General features: G+C 37.3%; 1 protein-coding gene across 1 annotated transcript in view; it reads right to left on the bottom strand.

Annotated features, from left to right (window-relative positions):
* Positions 1 to 27,927, bottom strand: part of ENTREP2 (endosomal transmembrane epsin interactor 2) — a 96,427-nt gene that overhangs the window by 50,481 nt on the left and 18,019 nt on the right. Inside the window, exon 2 of the mRNA XM_069026232.1 lies at positions 10,207 to 10,263. Coding sequence (XP_068882333.1) covers positions 10,207 to 10,263 — 57 coding nt within the window. The remainder of the gene's footprint in view (positions 1 to 10,206; positions 10,264 to 27,927) is intronic.

Below are 27,927 nucleotides of genomic sequence, written 5' to 3'. Positions count from 1 at the left end.
ACGTGTTTTTTCTTGTTAATTCCTGTTCTGCAGTTCCTGAAAGGTCAGAAAATCATCCTTGGATGAACTTTGACACTGAAATCATTTGTAGAAAGCAATTTTTTTGAGACACTGTAGTTTGACACGAGGTACTACAGGCCTCTTTCCAATCATATTAAATATGTGTGCGTAGATTCAATGAGATTTAAAATATATACCTTTTAACACACACATGTACCATTTGTGAAGCAGCTAGAATGGCCAGAGGTAAACGTGCTTGTCTCTGTAAACCCCTGTATAAGAAAATTAAGAACTTGCCCCAAGGTATTTTGCTCCCAGAACTTTGTCTTACATGGACTGTAGACAGTAATATTTGTCATTTGTCTACAGAATTTTTAGTTTCCCTGATAGAGGTGCAGAAGGATAACACCAGAAGCAAATCTGAAAATTTATGACCACCAAGAGCTACAAAGAAGTGAGATCAGCATGTGTGCCAGGACTAAGTTAATCAAGATTATCTGGGGTAGACAGAAACTACCTGTTGGAACAGCCAGATGCTGAATGCTCATTACATATTATAGGTTTAAATAGATAAAACATACAATTTTTAAATGAGTCCATTTAAAAAACTTACTACACAGAAATGTCACTCAACCCCACACTCCTGACTCATGGTTTTCAAGTGTACAAGAAACAAAATGTATCTTCCCATTATTTGCCTCATAAGAGATTTCTTTTTCGTGACTGAATTATACCTCTTTTAACATTAGTTCTCAGTGTTTGCTAGAGGAGACAGGATGAAAAGTGATGGCATTTCAGATCTGTTTAATTCAGTATTCCATGTCATTTGCCTAAATTAAAATAAAGATTTGAACAAAAATATTTTCTCTAGGTCTAAAGCAATGTTCTGTATCGAATAGGCAGAAACACTCCCTGCAGTGTGGCACAGCATCAGGCTAAAAATTTTAATGTTTTTATGTTAGGAACTATAAATTATGTTCTGTTTTATCCTAAATTATATAAGTTTGTTCAATTCCAGTCATTATTAAATTAAATTACATTTTCTCCAGATTAAATTCCTTTTGACTAGGTCTAATGAAGCTATTTCACTTCTTAAAGCAAAGCTGAAACCTCAGTGTAAATACTAAAATCCATTTACTATTCTAATTTCAAATTTGACTATTTCTAATTTCAAAGCTAAATAGGTCAGATGAAAACTTCAGAACTTGAACTTAGTGTACATGATTTTACTGGCCATCTTATTAACTTGTTTTCATTCAGATAGATCTAGGAATTTAATTATTTATTATTAGTTGCTTGGTTGTATCTTAATTTTTATATTTTTATTAAAATATTCTGTGGAAAATTTAAACTCCAAATATAAGATCTTCAAATATGTTTTTATTTAAGATTATATACGATGCTACTGGTTTTGATTTACAAGAAAAAATGATGCCTCCCTCTGACTAGATTTTATTTATAGCCAGAGCAGTAATCAGGTTTCACCAAGAGTCAGCAAGCCATACCTCTGAAGCAATGATGTGAATGTTGGTAACAGCCCAATGTACAGCAGAGAGGGGCACTGGGTGTTTTCAGGAAAATTTGCATCACACAAAATAACACCTATTTAAAGACCAGAAGAAGTAGTTTGGATTCCTCCTATTTCACTGTGCAGCAAACAACAACAATATCAATAAAGTGAGGGATTTGGTAGTTGCTGCCAAGGCTTTTCAAGAACCCTGGAGTCCAAAATGCAACCTTGGCTCTATATACAGGAGCACAGAGTGACAGATACATGCAAAGATGCATTTATATCAAAACAGATCTCCTAATATCTCATAATAAGAGATATTCAATACCTCCTGTCAGTAGAAGCAATGGCCATACAGATTATTTCCTCAAGTGTGATCAGATTAAAAGACTGTAATACATCAGTGAGTGCAGCATTGTCATATTCTACACACAGCAATAGGTGTTTGCTGTTTCTGTAATGCTCTGTTACAGCTCCAGCAATTATACTGTTTATTGCAGTATTTTTTAAGAAAGTGTAAGAGAAGGCCTAATTTAGTAATAAAGACCTTGTGCTCTCAGCTCAGAAACATTAAGGAGAAATTTGTCAAAAGTAGATGTTTCAGCATCTACTAATTTTTTGCTATTTTGATTCTGATTAACTCTTTTAGCATCTACACCTCTCTGAATCACAGAATATTCTGAGTTGGAAAGGACAGAAAAGGACCCTCAAGTGACCTGCAGACTACTGCCATATAAAAGAAGAAAAGAAGAGGAGCTATACCACTTTTTTCAGGTAAAATTCAAGCTGTCGCTAGAAGTATCCAAGTACTGTGACACACTTCTAACAGTAATTGTAACAAAAAAGTTTGCAGGTAGTTATTTTCATAGCAAAGAACAAGCTTAAGTTTTGTTCAATAATCTATTAAAAGGACAATGAGGAGTACCAGCTAATATGCTCAAGAGCCTCATTCAAAGTTTGCTACATGAATATAAGCACTCAAAAGAATCCTTCAATGATCTGAAGCTGATACTGCAACAAAACCAGTAATATAATTTTTACTATATGTGCAGGCAGCTAAAAGAAGTCATTTTGACAATTTTTTTTATATAGGAGTTTTAGTGTCTCATTTTTATCACTGAAATTTCCATTTATGGACCACTGATCCCCGATATAAAAATCCATGCACATGAAATCTAACTTACTGTTATTTTGAAAGAGAAAGAAATCAAACAGCACTAACCAATTTTAATGCTATTCAAAATGTTGTCAATTTGAAATGCTTCAAAAACAACTGTTCCAGCTGTACAGTCAGGTGGAAAAAGAGGAGTTGATATCCAGTGTGATAATAAACACTTCAAATATAATGCCTTCTGAATAGAATTTTGACCACATAAGCCAGATCTAAAATTTGCAACTATGTCAGCCATATCAGTTTAATTTTCCTTCCAACATGCTCTCCAGGGAAGTAAAAACTGAAAGTTTTTAAAACTTAACTAGTAAGATACTGTTTCTGAAAAATATTCCACAACAACAGCTGAGCAGGAAAAGAAAGCTGATATTTAAGGGTCTTCACACATTTATGAAGTTAGGAGAGACAATTTTTCTAAATTAGCTTTGTATACAACAATCTGTATTTAAACAAAGCAGTCAGATAAATCAGTAAATAGAAATGAATATATTTTTTTCAACGGTTGAGTAGTCTAATAACTTTTTTAAAAAATCTACATAAGGTTGAATTTATACTTCCATAGCAACTACATAATGGGTTCATCCACCCAAACAATACATTACTTTTTGCAAGTGTCACATTGCAGGAAGAATTCACCCCCATGCACGTGTCACTGAAATGCTACTCCATATAAATTAACCTTCCATAACATCTGTAGCAGAAATCCCTGAGGAAATAAAGGCTCGTGTTGTCCTGCTGACAAGGACAGGCATCAAAAGCTTCGCAAGCAGCCCTTCCTGGCAGAGGCATAATGAGACAGAAGCAGGATGTAAAGGTCACATACACAGATACTTTGCATCTGTCTTTCCCAACATATTAATAGCAATTAACTACTCATGAGCAATTATTCTCATTAATTAACAACTGCATGGTCCCTCTGAGCCCTCGCACATCAGAACTCTGACTTTCATCACTGAGGAGGAAAATTCTGGCAGGTGAGCGGGGTCAGGAGCTACGACTGCTGATCTCCATCAAGAGCACACGAGCATTTTCAGTATCTGTTTCTGAGGCAAGGCTTCCATGTGGAGAGCAGATCTTTCCAATTTGACTGTAGTGTAAACTCGCTATAGTTTTGGCCATTTCAAGAAAAACTGCACACACATCTCTAAGGAAGACTCACATGGATAATTTGATGGAGATCCATCAGTAAATGAACTTTAAGATTTCAAAGACCTTTCCTCATATATCTGAAACAGAACTTAATCCATAATGCTGTTGGAGGTTTTATAGTATCTCTACTAAAGAAACCCAAACACTCAATCACACATGTCTAGCTCAGGATCTAAACTGTGATTTACCTGGCAAGCAAATCCCACTGAAATCAAAGTATTTTTCTTCAACAAGCACAGGATAATTAGATTCTCTTTGGGTAACAGTGCATTTCCTTCCATCTGTCACACAAATAAAACTAAAATCACATGAGTTTTGACTCTACAGACTGAGGTATCCATTTCCAATTCCACGCCCCAAAACACTTTGTATTAGTTCATACAAATATTTATTCTACTTTTAAATAAAAACATTTCAAATGCAGCTCATCTTGCCTAGAATAAATTTTTGAAGCTATTGTTTCCTCACCATTTGAAAACAAAATACAAAGTTTAACAAATAGCTCCCATGTTGCCCAACTAGCGCCAGTGATATGTGACACAAGATTAATTAAGGAGGAAGAAAAAATGCTGAAGGAAACCAGACTCACACCAAGAAGGAATTGAAGAAATTATACTGTGCAAAGGCTGCCAAGAACTCCAGGAGCAGATGGGATGCAGCCTGCATTTCTAAAAGAAGGAGCAGACGAGATGAAAGAACCATCAGCAGATATATTTAGAAAGCGTGTGAGAACAAGGAAATTACTGACGGACTGAAGAGAGGTGAATGTAGCAACCATAGCACACTCTTCATTACAGGCAGCAGCAGCACTGGGACTGCAGCTGTAAGTATCCTACAGCAGGACTGCGCCAGCAGGAGCTGCTGCCACGGCAACACGATGCCATGGGAGCAGATGGGGAGGAGTAGGGGCTCTTTAGGGGTAATTACGAAGTGCTTGTTTAGGAAGAGGCAAGTGTTACGCCCCAGCAGGGTTTGTCTGCTCTTCAGGAAAAGCTGCTTGTGATCTTTTGAAACTCTGCCACTGGGGATAACTAATTAGCACATGGATGCTCAGCAGAGGAGTCCGGATTCTCACATGAGTGACAGCTGGTGGCAGCTGGGCCCAGGAACAGGCAACCTTGGTCAAAAGGGTATCAGAGAGATGCAGAGACCTAGGCAAAAGAAAGCTTTAAGAAGTGTTAAGCTGTAAAAGAGGAAACAGAATGTTCACTCTAAAGAGATGCTTCACTCTGTGACATCTTTTCTCCACCACTGCAAAGATCTCCCTGATTCACTTCTTCTGTTTCCATCTCAAGTGTTGTTTCTTCCCCACCCAGTTCACAACCTTACTGGGTCATTCTCCATTTTTTCTCCTCTTCCTCTTCTGTCAGGTATGTTCTAATGAAAGGACACTATGGGTAGGTTTTTCTGTCAGTTGTTTCATGATACTAAAGAAGAAAGAAGGGAATCAGCAGTCTAAGTTTAAAAAAAACCAACAATAGGCAGTTCACATTTTAAAAGCTAAATGCGTATGTTAATCTACCTGCAAAAAAAATTTGGAACATGAATGTAATCAGAGTTTACACAAGTTTTGAAGACCACACTTTTCAAATATTATTTACAGCCTACACTTTCTTCGCTGAAATAATTCAGAACTGAGATACAAATCTATTGCAATTCAGTTATTTATGGTGGCACTGAATCGGTCTGGCACTGAATCGCTGAAACATCAGAGATTCCATTGTATGATTTCTTACTGACATGGTTTTCGTTCACTTCTTTCTGAGCACCTAGGTCCTCTTCTTCTCAAGAGCTTCTGATGTTTATCTTCCTCGTGTTGCCAGACTTGCATTTCAATTTCTCCTTCCTGTCCTAGTCCTCCACAATTCCGTTCCCCCTGATTTCGCATTCAGCTCCTCTGAATTTGGGTTAGTTTCCTACCATGCTCCCAGAAAAGAGGTCAACAAAAAACTCTACTCACAATTTCAAAACCTGGGTTCACATCAGCTCTGAGCAAAATTTACAGCTTTACATTAGAAGAGCTACTTTTTGAACCAGCACTGGATTTGCTTTCCAAACAGAAGTTATTGCAGCTTCCCAAGTTTCTTTTTGAAAGAGGCAATACCCAGCATTCAGCCCCCACCCAGTTTATCAGAAACTTTGAAAAACACTGGTATGTAAGATGTACTTGTTTTCACCCAGTGTTTTGTTCACCTTTAAACTAATGCTTCAGCCTCAAAGACAAGTGTTTGTCTAATAGCAGGGTTCCTAAAGAACATTTTGATCAAGGAACTCAAAGAATACTCACGCTGAAATGATACTGCAGAGTGATCAAGGGACCTGTTAAGGCAGAGGGATGTTCTGCAGCTCCTCTCAACATCACACAGGTATCAAAGTCAGCAGTGACACACGAGGTGATGGGTGCCTTCAGACTCTGCTATTCTCCCACACTGCATTCTTTCACTTGCTTTTCTCCTGCAGTCTTGACCTATTTATGCTGACGCTGTCTCTCCACTACACAGATCATCTCTTTATTCCAGGAACCAAACACCAAATCTCTGCTTGGGGGTGGGTATTGGACAGAGGACAACCACTTTTTTTTTAATTCAAAGATTTCTCTCAGATTTCATCTGAAAGGAAGATGTAAATTCTCTTATAAGAGTTTAGAAAGACTTGTCTCATCCCTTAAGCTACTCTAGGATTTCAGGTTAAGCAGCACGGCCAGGAACATGCCAATGCTCCACCTCACTAGTAAGAAGAAAGAAAACTTACTCATACACTATTTCTATACATTTTATGTTTCATCTCCTTCCTGTGGTTTGGTTACTCCTGCTGTACTCTGCAATGATATCTAGTGAGAGGAGACAATCAATAAGGAAAAGCATTTGGGCCAGTTTTACATATTCATACATCTAATGGGGAAAGAGTATACGTGGATGTATTTATTTAAAATTATTAGTGATTTCCTTTCTCAACATAGACCTTTTTGTAATGATTTTTACAGAAAAAAGAAAAATATTTAAGTTTGAATTTCAAATAGTTCAACTTTTTCACTGGAATTTTTGAAAGAAAATCTCTCATTTTGCAACAAACTACCAAGCTGACCCAAGATGAATATTTTCTAAAAAAAGTCAGTTATATATTTAACTGATTCTTACCACAGGTGCAACCTGAGACTTTACACAGCAGTTCATCCTTCTGCCTGGTGTGCAGGTTGAACTGCAGCTATTTAGGGTAGCTTCTCTTATTTTTCTTAAATAAAGAAAATCCTATGTGCTTATCATAAAAAAAAAAAGGCTTGAAATAAGGGTTAATTGGAAGGGACAAAAGGGACAACACATTGAAACTGAGTTATGTATGCACTGATTTGCATGTTCCTTGGTGCACAGAACTGGATCTGGAATGCACATTTCATGGTAAATAGCTATTCTGAGTAACCAAGATCATTTATTAATAAGTACTATTATCTTGTGCTCACTGACATTCACAGACATTAGGAAACCCCACATTTCTGTTCATTGAAAAAACCAGTAAATCTATCCGTTTATTGCAAAAACTTTCAGTTAGAAATGCAAAAATATTTTTCTGGGGTCACCCAAATGGCAGATGGCAATAGAGAAGCTTTCAACTCAATTCAGAGGCTGAATTAATCTCCTTAGCACAAACAGATTTGCAATTACCATAGATTAAATTGTAACAGAAAAATAATCTGACTGCACAGTTTAAAGTTTTTTTTTTTACAAGGTAATTCAGCCTCAGGAGCTCCACAAGCTCTCCCAATTTTCAGACACTTCCATAAACCACAAGGAAACAAATTCCTACTTTAACACTCCATTTTAAAATTAAGCAGTGGTAGTGACACGGCCAATGCTTGGTTTCCAAAAAATGGACTCTTGAGAGATTTCCCCAACACACTACCAATACTATGAGATTTCATAATTGAAAACAGAGAAAGCTTAATAAGGAAACATCTGAAATATACAGAAAGTACTGTTCAAAGTCAATGTGTAAGCAATTTAAATATCTCCTTTGTCTTAGTGTTTCCTCCAGTAAATGTAAATACAGGTTTGAGAACAGACACTGATTCCTTGCATATATAAAGCATTTTGGCAAGATAAGCAACTGATGCCTAGGAGGTGACCAAGAAAATTTAGATAAACTAACAATATCTGGTGAATTTTCCAGACAATTAAGATTTGCAAAGACACTTTAGCAGGAGAACGTCTAAATTTCTGCAAATTAATATTGCAGGAAAATGTACTTAGTACATACACATTTGTAAGTCTTTGACTGAACGTGCAATCCAAAACAGCATTCATACTAATAGCTTATAAATCCACAACTAGTCTCAGTTTTGACTTTGGTTCCAAAGCGTTAAACTATGCAACAACACGCTCTTTTCTATACCAAAACTACATAACACATTTCTAGTACGATACAGCCAGGAATTAAGGGTCGACGAACTATTTGTGTTTAATGCTTCTTCAACTTCCTCTTTTTGCCTGCAGAAAATAATACATTTGCAAAGAAAAGACACTCCATCTGTGGAAAAACCCTGTACAATTACAGCGCTGAGCAAGGCACACCCAGCAGTACAGGGGGCTGACCCTGGCCAGCACCCACTCACTGCCCCTTGCAGCAGGATTGGAAGAGAATTAGAAAAGCCCAAGTGAAAAAAACTTGTGGGTGGAGATAAAGATAGTTTAATAAGCAAAGGAAAGAGGAAGGAAAAAGCCAAAGCAAGTGATGCTGTGTGGGAAAACTAGAAAGCCTTGATACTGCACAAGTGCTGCTCAGCAATAGTCAAAACACCAGTTATTATAAACCAGTTTTAGTCACAAATCCAAGATATGCAGAAAACTGGCACAGTAAAATATTATCACAGTTTCACCAGTTTTCAGGACGTCACAGATGGTGTATGGTTTAATTTTATATAACTTTATTCATAGCTTCAAATGATAAAGCTATCTATCACTCTTGGCAATGCCAGATTTTGTAACACATTGCAACAAAAAAGACATGTATTCTAATCGATTATCTAGCTGCTTATAATACTATAAAATTGGTTAAAAGGTAATCACTGACCATATGTATTTGGCATATGTGTTGTATAAACAGATCAGGAGAAACATGACTCATTAGCATGCTGGTGATACTTTGTATTCTGAGGTTGTAAAGCTACATATTATTGATTGCTAATCAGAACAGTCAGCCTGCACACGTGGGGTCCAACTGCTCAAAGGTACTTACAACTCGGCAAGGAAAACAGGACATTAGGTAGCCACTGTAAAACTACTGCACAGCTTAATCACACACAGAAGTGAAAAACATCATCCCTGTCCCCATTCTTCCAGGTTATTATTGTATCACCACCAAGTACCAATACAGAAGAAGATCAGGATCTAACTCATGAGCACTAAGCTTACTCTTGGAAATAAATAATTTCCTAGAGCAGACTGTAGGAAGGTAAGCTGTTCTGCAAACAGTAATGTTGCCATTACTGTTTCCTCCCTTTTATTTCCTTGAATTACATTGACCATGACTGCCTATTTACATTTCACTGAATTAATCGATATTAGAAAGCCCAGCTCAATTTACAGCACACAAGTGAGTGTTCAGGAATCAAAGAAGCCAAGTCTCAACAGGCCTGGATAACATTTCTGATGCGTGAATATTGTTTATTCTGATGATGTAAGCTCTAATACTACTGTTTCAGTTCAGAATACTGAAATACACCTGAAGTTCTAATTAAGCTAATTCTTATTAGTACAAGACTTTTAATTGCATACTGTCCATTATATTCCTTATTCCAGGGACTATCTTTAGTACTATGTTACAAATGTTTTGTGTTACTCTGTTACACATGCACACTTTTTCAAAGGCAATGTTTACCTGCTAACACATCCTTTTTTGACACAATCATCACGTGTTTTTAATAGGATTGATTTCCATCTAATATTGCTTTACATTAGTAGGTTAACTGAAACTCTAATAGCAGGCACACACAAGGAATGGATTACTGTTCATTATCAAGAAACTACATGAATCTCACAACAGAAATACTAACGTAGCTGAAAATCATTCTGCAGACAAAGACTAACAGCTACTACTTTGGAATGGGATTTTTTCCATCCAGATAACTGGTTGAAAAGATTGCTCCACAGTGCATTTTTAGGCAAATAAAGTTAATGCAAAGGTATAAGCGGAACAATAATCTGTTTGTGAGACAGAAGAAAAATACTATTTTTACCCAGGTAGTTTATACTATACAACTTCAAAGGCCCTTCACTTTTGGTACTAAGTGTTTATAAATATCAGGATGCATAACAGCACTGCAAACGATCCCCACAGATTATGAGGCTTCTCTATAAAGACGAAAGCTCTGGGAGATACTCACCACAAGGGACAGGGGCCTCTTCCATGAAACAACACCGATCAATCCTGACAACAGCACCTGCAACAGAGAAGAGTTACTAAAGAGGCATGAGGTTATACCAGTGTCATTAAAAACATAATAGATAATAAGATGAAGTTAATACACAGTCACGATGCATATTTTCAGAATGTTGGAAACCAAATGCTAAAAACATAACGCTTTCCTTTTAGTCTCAATAAAAAAATAAAAATAACTAAGAACTAAGCTGTTTTTAAACAAAGTTCAATCCAGCTGCCAGATTCACTCAGTTCTGATCAGATCACAGTAAGTCTTAAAATATTTCTTCTTTCCCAGTCCCAAATGTTATCAACACTAAAGGAGAATAAAGGTTTAGGGCAAATTTTCTTGTGGTCTCTTAGCACAATTGAAAATTAGCTAAAAAAAGGGGACTAATGACAAGACAATCACAAAATTATCCAGGGTATCCAGATTCGCAAAAAGGTTTTTAGTTTATGTTTGAGAGAGGACCCACACATTCATTTGAACTTGTATTTAGCATACAGGTACATTACTTCTGATACTACAAACCAAAAGCAACCAGGATTCAGACCTTTATACACCTAAGCTGATCTTAGGTATTTTAAAATAACACGCAAGTTAGAGCTGAGACACCATAAGCTTTACATATAGTTAAAAATGGAAAGGGAAACTGCAGCAATAGGGTAAGGGATATTGACCCTGGCATGAGAGAAAAAAAGTGGGGAGGAACATTTTCATTAGAACATTTAATTACAAAAACAGTAAAGTAGAATACAAATAAAATGCAGAGAAAAGACTGCACAATGTATTTATTTCATGAGTCCACAGTGTCATTTTTCCTCTCAGCTTGTGCAAAGAGTTTGTGGAACAATAACTTCTATACTTAGCTAGTCACCATTCCCATTCCATCCTGCTTTCCTAACAATCTTTTAGATGTAAAAATAATAGATCATAATAAATAAAAATGCAACTGTATCTAGCCACTGTAGAAGCAATGCACACTGTACTGGGAACCAGGCTGGAAACAATCCAGTCTAGTGATGCTTGGTGCGAATGTGAGAGGAAGAGCTGTTAGTTACCTGGAGCAGCTGCACTGTGGAGTGCCCAGTTTAAGCCTTCACAAAGTCTAGTCTGTGGATACTCATACTGTGAGCATGTTTCAGGCATATTTCACTATCCGACAATATCCACAGCTGCAGCAGCTGTTGAAAATATTATTCAGAAAGACAACATGTGGAAAATGCACCTTTCACACCTTTCTTTAGCAGCTATGCCATTAAAAAAAGACCCCTCAAATGAGGTTTTTTAGTAAAACCTCAGTGTTAGTTTCTAAGTGAAGTAGAAATGCAACAGCTGAGAGATAAAAGCACAGTAAAAATGAACCAAGACCAAGATATGGATATCAAAGTCTGTCCAGATAACGCTTACATGCAAATGTGCATAGTTTGTATTCTACAACGTTTCCTACAGCATAGGAGCTACATACTTGTGGATGTTGGCCAAGTGAAGGAAAAGCTGAGAATTCCATCCTTGCAGTTAATTAAATGTGCTCACACAGCTATGTTAGCTTATTATTACTGTATGATAACTTGGCTCTGGGCTGATAGTCCTGTAATGTGAAACTGCACTCAGAAGGTAAAATGACAAGGTTAGCTAGTCTATCTGCAGGCTAGACAGCAACATGCTCTCAATCAAATAAATGGGCTGGCTGAAACTGTGAGGTTATTAAAGAAAACCCTTTAGGAAAAGTAAGAAATTGCATTCCAAACCAGAGCACATATTGATACATAAAATATTCGTACATAAGTCAGTATTTCTCAGTCACCAAGTCATATGGTCAGAGTCAAGATACTATTGTAGTGCACTACCTATGAGTAGCAAATCTTTACTTTTATTTACTGTGTGACCTCCCTCCCATGAATTAAATCTCTACCCCTCTTGTCTTATTTGTGGCATTGCACAGGATTCAAGAAGGGAGCTGATCCTTTTTGTTCAGCTGAACTACAGCTGTGTTTGACCTTTACAGAGGCCTTGTAAGATGAAACAGGTACATGTGTTTTGGTTTGGAAAAGGAGAGCTTTGTGGCACTCACTGTACTGGCTCACCACGCAAAAGGTCAAGCACAGCCAGGCCACTTGATAAATTTACGCTGATAATAGACACAAGAACTCAGCGTTCCACCTGTGTCTTTAATACTGTCATTATAAGAGGTCACCTCAACAATGCCATCATGTTATTTTCCAACCCCCATTAGTCCCCTGTGTCAGTCACTGGTTACCCAAAAAACTTATTTTGCTGAGATGCAGCTATTTCCAGCGCCGAGCACCTCACATTAACCCACAGTGTGCACAGCTATATAACTAGGAAAAAAGCACACAGAGGACATCACATACTGACATTTCATTAGAATACACCAAATTACTATCGAAACAGAAAACTAAAGATTTATCTTGATATTGAAAACAACCAGGAATTTAAGAACAAAACCAACCAAACAAATCTCCACAAACCCAAACAAAACCCCACAAAAACCCCAAAACCCAACCAACCAACAACCAAAAAGCCCCCAGTCTTAAGGTTTTGTTTTCTCTTCAGCTTATACCTCTTATAAATACAATACTAAAACTGAATACAGTGAGTAGAAACTCCACTTTGTTTATATACAGAAGTAGCAATTATTTGAAAAGTAGTATGTAATTAATTTAAAGGCCCAAAAGATATCACAATAATCACTCAGAATATTCAATAGCTAGACATTGCAATCTATATGGCTTCTCATGCTTTTCAAAAATCACTACATCACATGAATTCTATGCACAGGTTCTTTCTTTCTTAAATAAAAAGTAAATTAGAGTTTGACAATTTTAACAATCCCTTAACCTTGGCAATGTGTTTTGATTTCAGAACCTGCAGAGTATGTTATCTACTACCTTGGATCCAGCTTCTATCTTCTGAATTGTAGTGAACCTCCCTGTCACACAATAATCGAAATTAATGAAAGCAACTAAAAACATTCAAAAATTAGGTTTGCCAGATTCCTTAAAGAGAATTCCCACAGATATATGTACATATATGTACCTGCTCATTATGACAATGGTTTTTTCCTCTGTGCATCAGCGGAGTACATCAGTGCTGACTTCTACAGCATTAGAAATGCAGTAGCTCAACATGCATATGAAAACTCCATTATCATTAATGCAAGTGGTGTTCATGCATGACAAAGATGCATTTACTTTAACAGGCACATACTGAGGCAGGACAAAACCAGAAGGTAAAACTACTTTCCAGTACAGGGACTGCAAACAAAGGATTAGCCCTTGATGGTGTCTTTTCCAGCATTTTCCCTCCACAGTCTGGTGAATCCCTAGAAATTTAGAGGGCTCTGACTTTGAATATGGGGCAGATCAGATGATGCAGTCTCTTGATGTATCTTAAATCATCTGCCTTCTGAGTCTCCAATTACAAAATGGCTCTTCTACGTGATACATTCTCTAGTGTGGTTCCTTTAAACTCCTTTCCTGAACTACATAAACCCTATGTTTATATAAATATTAATTAAAACCACATTAAGTATAGTGAACCACTATCAAGGTACAAAAAACTATAGAAATGTAAAATTACTGATGTCTATGTATTAACTGGCTTAACAAAACAAATTATCTTTTTTTTTTTTCCTTAGTTCCACTTGAGATCTAGCAATCATTTCCCAGTCTAACATAGAGCACGAGTTATGGAAAACTCCAAGTCTTATTCTCTATTCTTATTCCTTCTTCCTTGCTCAGCCTGATACAACATACATCAAGTCATTTGGTCCTTTTCTACCAATTTATGAGTTAGTCACTTTTTCAGCTTGTAAATACAAGAGAAATTCTCTAATCAATGGATTCAGTTACATGAAAATAAGCATACAAGTTCTTCACAGTAATTGCAGAAATTCCTTCTCAGGCCTCTTCTAAGAACTAAATTTATGTGTCTACAGATATCTGTTTACATGTTTCTGAAAACGTGTGTTGTGAACGTAGCTAGATAATCTAGAAACTAAAGAACCTGTTTGTAACAACACATCAGACAAACACCCATCAAGGCGGGCCAGGCAGAACAGGCACAGCACGAGCAGGCAGATGCTCGAGGCAGCTGAGTGGAGAGGCCAGGGCAGCAACTGGCCTGCCAAAGGGAAATCCCAGCACCCACAGCACCAGTATCATCAGTGCTTTCTGTGAGCAAAGGACAACAGCAGCTGTGTCCCTGCACAAGGGCCTGAAGCCACTGACACTTCCCAAAGTTCCCCTCTCTGGGCTACAGGAGCACAGACTACTGCAAGGATTAATTTTGTCAACTCAAATGTTCCTGAAACGGTAAAGCTCAATCGTACTTCAACAAATAATACCCCCAAACTGTCTTTAGGTCTAGGTGTACCTCACAGAGTCTCAATCAATGGCTGAAATATCTTCAAGGATGATGTTTCTGTGAAATCTACCATAGTCCTTGTAAAAGGCACATAACTATTTAACAAATGCAAGCATTAAATACTGTGTGAGCAATATCACAACTATCACATACGCAGAAACTATAAAAGCATGACCCATTACTACCAGAGCACAAAATCTTCTTACAATAACACTCCGCAGCATCTGCAATCCATTAGTGCAAAATGCTGGTAAAGTTAAATACACACTATAGGAAAAAGAACTGTGCTGCATGGGAATTAGCTGAAAAGGGACTGGAATAGTCCACCAGTAATATTACTCTCCATTCCAATTTCTGGGAAACAGGAAGGATGAAAATCTCTGTAAAAATCAGTCATGGGCTAAAGAGTTTTAAAAATAGTTAATATAAATATTTATTAGCAAATATGCAAACTGACTGTTCAACATGCAGCTATCCCTAGAATCCAGGGACTGCTCTGTCATTTAAAGACTACATCACTATGAACACAAAGAGCACAAGTGCCACCAGACTGCAACCACAAACGAAAGATCTGGACGCTTAAATACAAGCAAGTCAACAGCAACCAGAAAACCACAATGATTTAAACACAGTTTTGGGCTATTTTATAAAAAGATGCAGTGTGTTCCTGACTCACAAGCACTACATTATAGCTTAGTTGCTCTCATTTATCCACTGTGAACCTAAAACTAATCTAATTCTAATTGCCATGGAAACAGGAGCAGAGAAACAAAATCCCTTGGTGCCCCACAAGAACAGGACAGTAAAATTACCTATACATTGACACAGCTACCAGAATGTATTAACAGCCCACAATTTTGATCTTGTTTTAAGCTCTAGGGTGAGCTTTTCTTTGGTTTTGTCTTTGTATTCTTATCAAATATTCTCCATACCCATCAGAAATCTCCTCATTACACATCTGTAACTTGTTACTAGAAGGAACCAATTTGACATACAGAGAAAAACAAGCACCGATGGAGCACATATCCATCAGAATAATATATTTTTCAATTATAAAAAACTTCCTATGTTCTGTATTTGCTACTCTTCTGAGTGGTTCAGAACTGTTATGCTCAACTTCACTAAAATATGCAAACTGTATTAAAAGCTATGGACAGGGATTTAGATAAGATATTAAGCACAGAGCTGATATGTCAGTGACTCACAATATAGTCTTAATTCTAATCTGTTTTTTATTAAACATACTCAGGGAACACACTATTACATTATCTTCTACGCCCTATAATGTAATCCATGAGCATTAATAAGGCACACAACCATTAGCAAAAGAGTATTTAAACAGAAAGGTAGCTAAGCAGCTTGGAACCAATCCTCCAAGCTTTCAACTGTATTAGATTATTTATGAACAAACCTGAAATAAACAGATGACTGAAGAGCGAGCTCAATACATGCGGTTTCATAGGGGAAGAGTTTGAACTCAGAATAAGGTCTACTGAGATATCATAAGGAATAACAAGATTTTATGGCTCTTGGACAATTGTCTTAAATTAAAATGAAGCTCCCTCACAACCCAAGCAACTTCCCTTCTTCAGAATGACCCATGAACAAACCAAAAGAACAGTGCTTTGAGTAACACCACCAGCAACACTGCTGAAGAACCAGCTGCTGTGTTTCACAATGTTCAACATGAAAGCCAGAGCAAGAAATTTTCAAAAATAATTGACTGAAGAAATGTACTGCCCACACATGATATTCAGGATCTCTACAGTAGCTCAGATCAAGTGTGGATAGCTTATCGATTCTTTGAAGCAGAAAGGGTTTATTGAGACAGCAGTCAAAATCTTAATTAAAATGCACTGAACCAAAGAAATCAGTGAAATTAGAAGCAGTTTGTCCAATATGATAGATCTGTATGCAGGTGTTGTAAACTCAAGAGTTAATTATTTCCTCATCTGAATATTTATTTTCTTGGTCTTGATGCTCATTCCATACAACAGATTACAAAGATGATTTCTAACAGGGACAAAGCCTTCACATCTAGAAGGATATTGAATTTCCTTTCCAAAACTACTGATACAATTTTAAGTGTTTGTAATGAAAGAAATAAGGCACTTGAAATCATTAGAAAGCTATTATGAGCCTATAAAATATAACATGCTTTATTTCTTTCGTAATAGTTACATTCCTTCAAGGGCTGAAAATGTGAAAACTTTATCTTAACTCCAGTAATAAAGGATTCCATATTTTTCCATTACTAAGGCAAAGGTATCACCCAGCTATCAGAACTTCACTTCCAGAATTTTCATTTTATGTTTCATTGTACTTAAAAAATAATTATATACATAATGTTACTGTGACAAAAAAAAATATTGTGATATATTTCTTTAGACATTTCCTAATCTGTTTTCACACCAATCTTGACCTATATCATTGACTAAGTACAGAAAATTATTCTAGAAATATTGTTTCCCAGTAGCATTAGGAAATTACTAATCAGACTTTTGCTGCTGGGCTCTTCCAATAATAATAAGAATGAAGACTGAGATTGTTTAGATAACTGAAATGAGACAACGGCTCTTTCAATTACTGACACAATTTCTCAGGGGATAAAAGCTGAGATGTACTATATAAAGTGATCTAAATATCAGTAACAAGAGCATTTTCTTTGCCTCAAATTGAGAAGAGCTTCCAAATACACATAAAATGCATTGTCTCTGCACATCACTGATACAGAGGCAGCTCCACTCTTCCAATTCCATAGATCTTTTGGAGCTGTGTTTTAAACTGCAGAGTCACAGGGCACATGGAGAGAGATTAATCAAAAAGCAGTAGACCTCATACTCTAATGAGCATGATTAGTGATTTGCTTCTAGGCCATGCTACCAGATAAAGGAAAAGGTTAAGGATGCACAGGCAGCAATGAGAGAGAGAAAGGGACAGAGTAAATATTAAATGGTCAGATCAGATAAACACTATCCTCAGTCTACAGACTTCTGTCACCATGATTTTGGTGAAAGCCATCTACACTACTGTGTCTACCATCTTTTCTGAGACAACCCTTCCCAGGCAGCTATAACCACGACAGATTGCTGGCCACCACATCCAAAACAGGATTTCAGAGGGGAAAGGACAAATTAATTTGGAGAAACACAGGCTTAATGTAAGGATGGATGGATGCCTTCCAAATACACAAACAATCCAAGGGTTCTAAAGATTTATTTCACGGCAAGCTGAACATGAGTCATCAGTGCCCTGGCAGCCAGGAGAGCCAACCCTATCCTGGGGGGCATCAGGCTTAGCATCACCAGCCAGGCAAGGGAGGGGATTGTCCCACCCTGCTCTGTACTGGGTGGCCTCACCTCGAGCGCTGGAGGCAGTTCTGGGCAACACAATATAAAAAAAACATTAAGCTGTTAGGGAGTGTCCAAGGGAAGGCCACGAAGAGGGTGAAGGGTCTGGAGGGTAAGCCACACCAGGAGTGGCTGAGATCACTTGGTCTGTTGAACCAGAGAGAAAAAGAGGCTGAGGGGAAACCTCGTCTCAGTCTACAACATCCTCAGACGGGAAGAGGAGGGGCAGGCACTGATTTCTTCACCACGAACAGGATTTGAGGAAGCAGAATGAGGCTGAGTCAGGGGAAGTTTAGATTCGAGATCAAAAAAGTTTTTCCCCCAAGAGGGTGCTTGGGCACTGGAACAGGCTCCCCAGGGCAGTGGTTACAGCACCAGTCTGACAGTTCCAGAAGCATTTGGACAACGCTCTCAGGCACATGGTGTGATCTTAGGGGTGTCCTGCACAGAGCCAGGAGTTGGACTTGATGATTCTGATGGTCCCTTCTCAACACCTGTCCCCCAATACATAATCTATCTGAACCATTTTTCTGCAGAGACAACATCAGGGAAAATACTTGCACCTGGTCCTTTCCAGCCTCAACACCACAGAATGGAAATCCAGGTACCATCAGCAATCAGTAGCAAATGTACTGCATTTCAGCCTTGTCCCTGCTCAGGATGCCCACAGGCCTGAACACCAGGCACTTAAAGCCTGTCAGCAGCAAAATGCAAAAATGAAATCATGTTGATACAGAGTCAAAATAGACTGAACAAAGAACATACTGTGTTTAGAATAATTTAGAGCCTTACCTCTATTCTTAATTATAATAATCTCATTAGTTACTATTAAAGACTTAAAATACATTATTTTAGACTTGTTGCATACAAGTCATAAGACACCTGTTTATAACAACCCTTGAGTATAATTTATAAAAATCTCAAATTGGTTTGGAAAGAAAGGGCAAAGGACTTGGGCAAGAAGAAAAGAGTGCATCACTCCAGCACCACAAACTAACCATGAAGTTCTACAATGCACCCCCAAGAAAATGAGTTTTCAATGCCATCCCATGGAGCAATGAAGGCCATCAAACTTTACAGAAGAGAAGGCACATATTGGAATGATCTAGGGAACAGGCAGGAGTTTTTCTCAGACCAAGCTGGGTAGCACACTGACAAAGACTACCATCTTAGGACTGCAGAACTGCTTTGCAAAAACATCGCAGCATCAAAACCTCTGCAACTGAAGTCTAATTCTACGGTAGAGGCTTCTTAACCTATCAGCAGGCAATAGGTTTGGGGAGCACATGACATGCTATTTCAGTAATTTTAACGCAGTTAATTATTTGGGCAGTAGTAGTCCAAACACCAAATGAATAGAAGTATAAGCTTAGCTCCAAAATCAAAGCCCACAGCTATTTTAAGTGCAAGGAGAATGTGAAAGAGGGAATCCCATAAAAATTACAGAGCAACTAAAATGTTGTCTATTTTCTCTCCATAAGAGATTACTAACGTATAACACTAAATTCATTTGCACAGCAACTTGTAATTTATAATAAACATGGTCAAAATACATGAACTCTGAAACACTGCAGACAGAAAAGCATCCTGTATAATACTGGTTACAAAAGCAAGCTGCATCATCAAATTAAAATGTTTTCCATATTGGTTTTGGAAATAAAGTGGGAATAAAACACCAATCTTCATATGAGACCTCATCTCACACCAGAACCATTTACCAGATCCTGGTGGTCTGCTTTCTAGGATTATTTAATGACCACTCAACCACAAACCACACTCACTCTACAGAAACCCTTTTCCCACAGAAAAATTAAGCTCAAGGAGTCCAAAGACTTATTCTGCCTGACTTTAAGGTCAGGACTTCCGGTAAATATACTGGGAACTTTGTGTCAATATTAAGATGGAAAACATCTTGTAGTCTAAAAAGAGCAGTTTTGCGTTTTTACATTACTGTTAGATCGAAACACTTTACTCTAAAAAATTGTTCCCGAGGTTATGCAGAATCATTCATCGTCAGAAGGACTCAGACCTGCAGAAACTGTGGCTCCTTACTGCATCACTAATGGGCAAATAAAAACTGCATTGTGCAAGATACAACAAGGTACTGTCACCTGTGGAGGAAGTAAAAATCCAGAAATGATTTCCATTGCCACGTGAAGCATGCTTGTTTAACAAGGATTACACAGTAACCAGCATTATGTCCGGCCTTTAGTGGTGATCCACCATCATGACCAAAAATTAGTTAAATGAATTGCACACAGTACAGCCATTCACATATGGGCATTAGACTGAGCTCTGTTTTATTATCTTTAAAACACCTTCTTAAGTACCTCATAAGAAATTACTATAACTTTATCTAATATAAATGGCTAATCTCAAATATGACCATTTTCCCACTTCATCACACAGCCAGATGTCTTCATTTTAAAAAATTCCGCAGAGTCAAAGGCAAAGAAAACTGAGTAAGCAGTACATCAAACTCAATTATATTTCAAAGACAGGGCCTCTTTGGTTTGTTCTACTTGTCTCTGATTGCCTGCAAAAAGCTCACAAAGAAGCTTTGAAATTACCATCCCAGTAAGATTCCCACACTCTCAATGTTTGTGTTACTGCAGCCTGGCTGACCACAGACTCAACAAAAGCGTAACATATTGGCTTTCATAAAAGCAGCTATATACCTACTTCAGTTGGAGATAACTTACTCATTAAGACAAAATAAACTAAAAACAAGATAGAGAAAAACTTACTTCCAAATGATTTAGGGTTATTACATTTTATACACACTAACACAGCCTAAAAATTTTAACTTGTAACTTTGGCATTTAGAGTCTATCTCAATTAGACAATTTGAAAATTAGCTCTCACAACCCAAGACAGAATGGGATGGTATTCCAGAATATAAGGTGTCACTTGTCTTTTTAAAAAACATGCTTGGTTTTACTGAAGTTAAGCTTATAATAGAATGGGATAGTAACTGTGCACACAATATCTGTTTTTAGAACCATCTTCTTGCTATCTTTTCACATTAACTTTTCAGAATCACCATCTGAGAAGCAAGTTTTATTTCTAAGCTGAAGAATGCAGAGAGAGAGAGAGAGAGTGACCTCTTCTGCTCTGGCCAGCAGCTTTCTTTTTGTACACATGGAGAAAGTTGACAGGAAAACAATGACAACAATGGTTGTTCTGACACAAGTATCAAAAGCACTTAACAGAGAAACTTGGCTTTCTAGCAATATCGAACAGACCAAGGACCACACCGAAGCTTGCTGATTAATGGATAGGAGAAATTCAGATTGAGTTCACCTCAAACACCGAGCTGGAAGCTGATGTGAAGAAAATCATCCTCAGTACTTCAGTGCTGTCAAGGAAGACTCTCTCAAGTTATTGCTATTGATTTGTAGGAACATGACGACCTGTGTTGTGTTTCAACAAGTCCCTGGTTAGGGGGTATACCAGGTACTGGTATCTTAATATCTGAGAAATATTCTCTACAGGACAATTTGTAATAGCAATTACACCCTAGCTTGTACTACAGTAAACACATCATGGTTAAACATAAACACCACAGAACTGTGGCAATTCACTACAAAATTAGCAGAACAACAATGTTTGGGGAGAGGTAGTTTGTTCTCTGTTTTGGGGTTGTGTTTTCTTCGTTTGTTGTTTTGTGGTTTTCTTTTTTAATAGAAAAAAATCAATGTAAATATCAAGGAAGTTGACAGAAAGGTCAAGAAGGGAAGACAAAACAGTATAGCAATAAAAAGAATAGCACTGCACAAAAAACAAGGTACTGAAAAATGTGAAAATCACATTAATAGAAACTACATTATGCAAATAGTCTGCTATTCCTGTTTCATTCCTCAACTTGGGAAACATTCTAGATGTTAGAAAGCATCTAGAATACTACTGATTTTCATTAGAAAAAAAGTCAAATAAAAGATGCAACACTTGCTAAATGGGATTCTGTTTTCCTACAGCTTCCACAGGTTTTCCATATATAGGCATCTGACAGATCTCAGCTCAAAACAGCTTCAGCTACCTGAGGTAGCTCACACGTGCCATCTAGACCAGGAATCTGGAGCTGGAACTCTCCTGCTCTCCTCACACAAACCCCAGCAGAAGATGAGTCCCAAACTCCTGTACCTGCACGTGCAAAAGTATGTGCACTGTGTATCCACACAGCTGAGGTGACAGAGTATGTTGCAGGAAAGCATAATTGATATAACAGATGTAGTCATAAATGTACTGTTCTAACTAAACAAAAATACTGCTTTTTCTTGTTTCAGCCTAAAAATACAATCCAGACATCATTAAATAAAGTGAACTTGCAAGCCATCAAACATGGCCAAGAAACATTACCACTTGTTAATCACAGATGTTTAAAATTCTTAAATGCTTCCCAAAAGAATCTAATTATAATACTAAAAAAAAGCTTTTAATTATTTTATGTAAACTTTAACAAAGGAAAAAGCAATCTTTTATTTGACTGATTTTAGGGTAACTTAGTAGTCTTAACATAAGGAATCCTTCAGAAGTCTTTCTCTAGGGAACACAGGTGACAAGTGTTCTCACTGTGAAAGTAAACTCATTCGCAACTACAATACTGTTTTCGTAGTGAAGTTTAAACACCAAAACAAGGAACTTAACTAATGCTTTCAGGAAAAAAAATTCTACACCAAAAAAAAAGTTACAACCAAATCTAAAGCTAGAAAAATTTAGAAGTGAGAGGAACTTCTGAACTCAGGTCAGTAAAATTAGGCTCTTCATCTTATCGAAAATTTTTGCTGACTTTATGCCAAGTTATATACAACTACTGTTACATTCCAGTCAAAAACAAAAATGTAGATCTTATCAATAGAAAGGAGATCAGAGATCCTAACAAACAGCATTCATCAACATCATCTGAGACCCAGAAAATGAGTAACTTGTCTGGTATATTTCTGTGAGATCTTCCCCCTTTAGAACTCACCTTTATTTATACAGCACACTGTATAATTTCCCAGGGAAATTATCTTGGTGCAGGAATGAAACACGGCAGTCTGTAAATCAGTTTTTAAAAAACTCATCCAGCTCTTACAAAGTATCAAAATGAGACTACAGAAAACTCCAGTAAATGAGCCTCAAACCAGTCCATGGGTGCACATGCCTAGTTTGGCATTTGTATTTAGTTTTTGCTAAGTGCATTTTGCAAAGCTGACAATTGCTAAATTGGCCTGAATACTAGACAGTCCTGCATATCAGGTGACTCATTCTGCAAGAACAAATAACCAAATGATGAGTGAATTGCACCAGAGCACCAGACCACTAGCGTATGTCAGTCTTGATGAAATACCCCAACAGAGTGCCAGTGGAACATTAGGAAATTTTAAGTGTCTCAGTGCAAAACCACTTTAAAGGATCCAGCACATTTTGCAGCAACTCAAACTGCAGCGCCTTGAGTCCCAGCTGGGAAGCTAAGTCAGAGCTGGGCAGCACCTGCATGGGTTCTGAGCCTTGTTATCCTAAGCCAGAGTCTAGCAAGACCAGCACTTAGCTGCAGGACTAGATACAAGATTAGCCCAGACAATGGGATCAGAATCTCAAAGACTGAACAAAACACACTTTTGCTGATTGTGGAGTCAAAGGGATCAGTAGAAGAGACCTTGGATACACAGAAAAAGGAATTATAATAGAAATTAATTTTGATTTCTAAGGTGGCATGGACATCATCAATTAATCACAGCTTCTGCTTCACTAAATAGTCCTTAAAGAAAGAGGAAGAAAGAAACTAAATAGGAAGGAATGATGAGGGCTGTCAAAAACAAAAGACAAAGAGATCTTCCAGCATCCAGTATTAATGTGGATTGGGAATCTTTTTCCTTTTAACAATTCTCTCGATAAATAATTCTCACAAAAAACTTCAGTTACTCTCTTAAAATGACACTGATTTTTTTTCCTGGGGTAGAAAGAAATCATCATATCCTTAGTCATTTTTGTGTTTCAGCATATAAAGGAACATTCATCTACGTCTTCTCATCCCACTTCCTTCAGAATTTTCTTCCTACTCACTGTAAAAGTGTTCCCAGACAGTACAGATCCTTCATAACACCACACAGCATTAAACCTCGCCTTGACCTCCTAATGACAAGACCAGTACCACACACCATAGTGCCATGTACTTTTTTTCATAGGGTTACAAACAGTCAGACACTCAATGACTAAAGACATCACCTAAGGAAGGTCTAATGACACGAAGAGAAAGAAAAGAGTAACAGAATCAGAAAGAATATACAAAGAAAAAAGCTGGAAAGATTGGGTCTTTTTGCAAATACAACGTTTCCTGGTTCTGGAAAACACAAACCTTTGTCACTTAAGTAGCTCATCTCACCTTTCCATGCTTCAGACTCTCTACAAATTAAGACAGCTCTTTGCTAATTCTCTGTAATGCTGCAAAATTTAATGAACTTGGAACACATTTTTTCTTATACAGCATGTCAGATTCTGCTTGTAATATGTTGTAATAAACAAGTTCTACTGTATTTTTTCAAAATAATTTCAGAAAAGACACCTTTAGAGATTCATAATTCATCCCTGCCGTAGTTACTGTAGAAGGTTCTTTATCTCTCTCCTGATATCCTTCCTATGGAAACTGCCACAGAAATCTGGTGGTGACAGAGGGACCCTCACTCACGTTCTAATTGTTTTCATTACCTTTTCACAATACTAATCACTGCTTTGAAGGACACAGGACTTCTTTATCCATAACAAGTGAAAGAAACAGAGAAGCATCCTTCATTTTTTCAGTCTTTATTTTACAGAAAGACCTCAAACCCAACTTGTTCTTGAATTCCAATACAGCTTCACAAGAAACAGTACTGAGGAATATTATTGATCATTTTGCAGAACAGTTGTGTTAGACCACAAAAAACCTGCAGGATAGGCAGCAAAATTGTTACTGCTGTTCATAACAAGAAGAAGGAAAGATAAAATCTTTCTTGTATCTTCCCTCTAGACTTCCTACCCTACTTCCCATCTTGAGACATGGAAATCAGTAGCAGAATAAAGTGGTTTATCAAGACAGGAGGTATAAAGAAATGTCAATTCTCACTGGAGTTTGGTTTTGTTTTGGTAGTTTTTTGTTTGTTTGATTGATTTGAAATTCACACACACACAAAAAGAGTAAAAGCAGATAACTGCTAAACAGGGAGCTCTGCAACAGGCAGGCACTGGGGAAATGAGATGTGAAAAAGAAAGGGCCAGAGAAGTGAAGTCAGAAAACTTCAGCAGTAAAGTCAAAAAAATGTCATGAAAACCCAATTTAAGAAACACCATTAAAACTGAAAGCAATACTGTAACTATTATTATAAGTGCAGCCAAATGCATAATTTTTCTAGCAAGCAGCCAAAAAAGAAATAGTGTACTTGAGATATAAAAATAAGATAGCAGAATTTAAAATATTCTGTTGTGTAGCTGAAAATTTATCCCCTTTACAACTGACTATTTGACATGAAATCTAAGCTATGTCATATGCAGATATATTCTGAAAACTTCTGAAAATATGTCTGAATGATCAGTGAAACTAGGGAGAAGCAACAGAGATGCTGCATGACAGGATACACAATTCACAGAGGAGTAATTGATGTCAAGGGATGCAGACTGCAAAACTTTCTCAGTCCTGCTCCAGCAGTTCTGCAGACCATGCTCAGTGAAACATTGCACTGCTGCCTGCCCAATTAACATCTTATTTTATTGTCTCAGCAAAGAAAAAAATCACTGCACTGCTGCTCTTAAAACACAGAATTAATCCCTTGCTATATCTCAAAGTATGATAAACGTGAACACAGTTTGTTACTCAGATTATTATTAAATGTAATAAAGGGCATTCTGAACCTTTATTTTACACATCAAAATGCTGAACCACTGCATATTCAAAGATAACAAGTCATTTTTTAATTTTTAGGATCCTTTTGGACCTTCCACTAACTACAGAGACAACAGGTTTAGAAAATGGTTATCAAAATTAAATCCCCAAACTGACAGAGAGCAGGCTTAGATGAGGTATTAGGTAGAAATTGTTCCCTGTGAGGGTGGGGATGCCCTGGCACAAGTTTCCCAGAGCAGCTGTGGCTGCCCCTGGATCCCTGGAAGTGTCCAAGGCCAGACTCGATGGGGCTTGAAGCAACCTGGGATAGTGGAACGTGTCCCTGCCCATGGCAGGGAAGGTGGAATGTGATGGGCTTTAAGGTCCCTTCCAAGCCAGGCCATTCCATGATTCCATTACATACATTATGCTCTAGAATTCATGATTTCTTGCTGTCCCACTGATAGCAAACTCATATAAAAAAAGTCATTAATTTCTTTAAAATATCTTCCTGAAATATAAGGGAGTTAAAAGCCAGTATCTGGTACTCCTGTTCCCATATCACAGCTACTCTTGTATTTGCTGAAGTTCTTGTCTCCCGTCCTGACAGAAAGGTTATGAGTACTAAAAAAAACTAATAAAATCATATGTACAATTTTGAAATTGGCAGTAAACTTCATATCTAGCAATTGTAACCCAGTGAGACAAAAATGTAATGATGCTGATTTAGAAATACTCAAAGAAAAAGCCGTTTGCCACATTCTTAAATACTCTCTAATCTATCAGCCAGTTCTGTAAGAAGTAGTAACAGAACTGACTTCATTAAATCTGGTCTGAAAAGCTCATTCAAACTGACTGACATCTTGGGTAAGCCAAGGAAACCCAGTCTTTTTCCACCTCAAGATCTCCAAGACAGGTAGAGAAGCTATCTCAAATCTGCCACTTGCACGATTTCACTTTCCCCCAAATATAAAGCCTCTCCATTGTATTTTTTCCCCTAATTGCTCACCTTTTCTTACTTTGCAGTCTGCAGGAAGTGCTTTTAACAGTAAAGAAATCCTGAGCTCTAGCTAAGCTTTCATACTGAGCCTTTTAGTGAGCCAGTCTGTGCAGGACATCACAGTGTTTTCCTAGAACTCACTACCAATATTTGAAAAGTAAAACCATGGTTTTCATCAGGCATTTAGTGATTCTTCAGGGAGGCAAGTAAACTATCTTTCTGTATGCTGTTATGGCTTGTCATTTTTAAGCCATAAAATCCATCTCCACCTTTTACATGAAAAGAAATCACTAACACATTAAACCTTGATATTAGTTAGAATACAGTCCAACTAATTCTAGTCCTAGCCTAGAATTTTCAGAGCAGACAAAGTAAATAAGATTCAACACTGAAAAGAAATCACAGTAATTAATACTTCTAAACTACTCTGAAAATTTGAATAATTTTTCCTTCTCCTGAAAATGACAAACTATATACATTTATGATTTTACAATACCACTTACCCGTCAGTAAAAGGCTATAATCTGTTCTCTGTTGCACACCAAATACTTTTAAAATCAAAGCAGAAGACTTTTAACTAGAAAACTATTAAATGTTCAAAGTAATTTTCTGCTATAGCTTGAGTCAAACATGACTTGAGTTGCATAGTGCCTGCTTCCAATCTATAAATCCTTTTAGCAGTGTTATATAAACACAAGAGAAAGTAATTTTCTCCAAGTATTTGTATAGTAATTCCTCTGAGGAGCAATAAGAGAGAGAATAGAACCAGAAAACACGTGCAAGTGTTAATAACTGGCAGGTTTACAAACATGAAACATCCTACATACTTATTAAAAAATCATTTCAGTGACAGCTGTTTCACCTACTACCAAAAGCAGCTCTAATGAACCAGAGACTGTCAGACTATTACAGGGTGGCAAGAGGACCATATATGGACTAAACCAGAAAGACAAAACTGGCTGCAGCCAAAGAGGGACACGTAAAGTTTGTTCTAGCAACACAAAGTCACAAGACTAGTCCATTAGCTATTAGGAAAGCTTCTCTCATGAAAAATTCTCCAATCTTCTCCATAGAAAATACCTTTGGGTTTTTACAAAAAGTGATAG

Source organism: Aphelocoma coerulescens, chromosome 10, assembly GCF_041296385.1.
Source record: "Aphelocoma coerulescens isolate FSJ_1873_10779 chromosome 10, UR_Acoe_1.0, whole genome shotgun sequence".
Classification (NCBI taxonomy): Eukaryota; Metazoa; Chordata; class Aves; order Passeriformes; family Corvidae; genus Aphelocoma; species Aphelocoma coerulescens.
The sequence above is the reverse complement of the archived record's forward strand: the minus strand, read 5'-3'. Positions and strand labels throughout refer to the sequence as shown.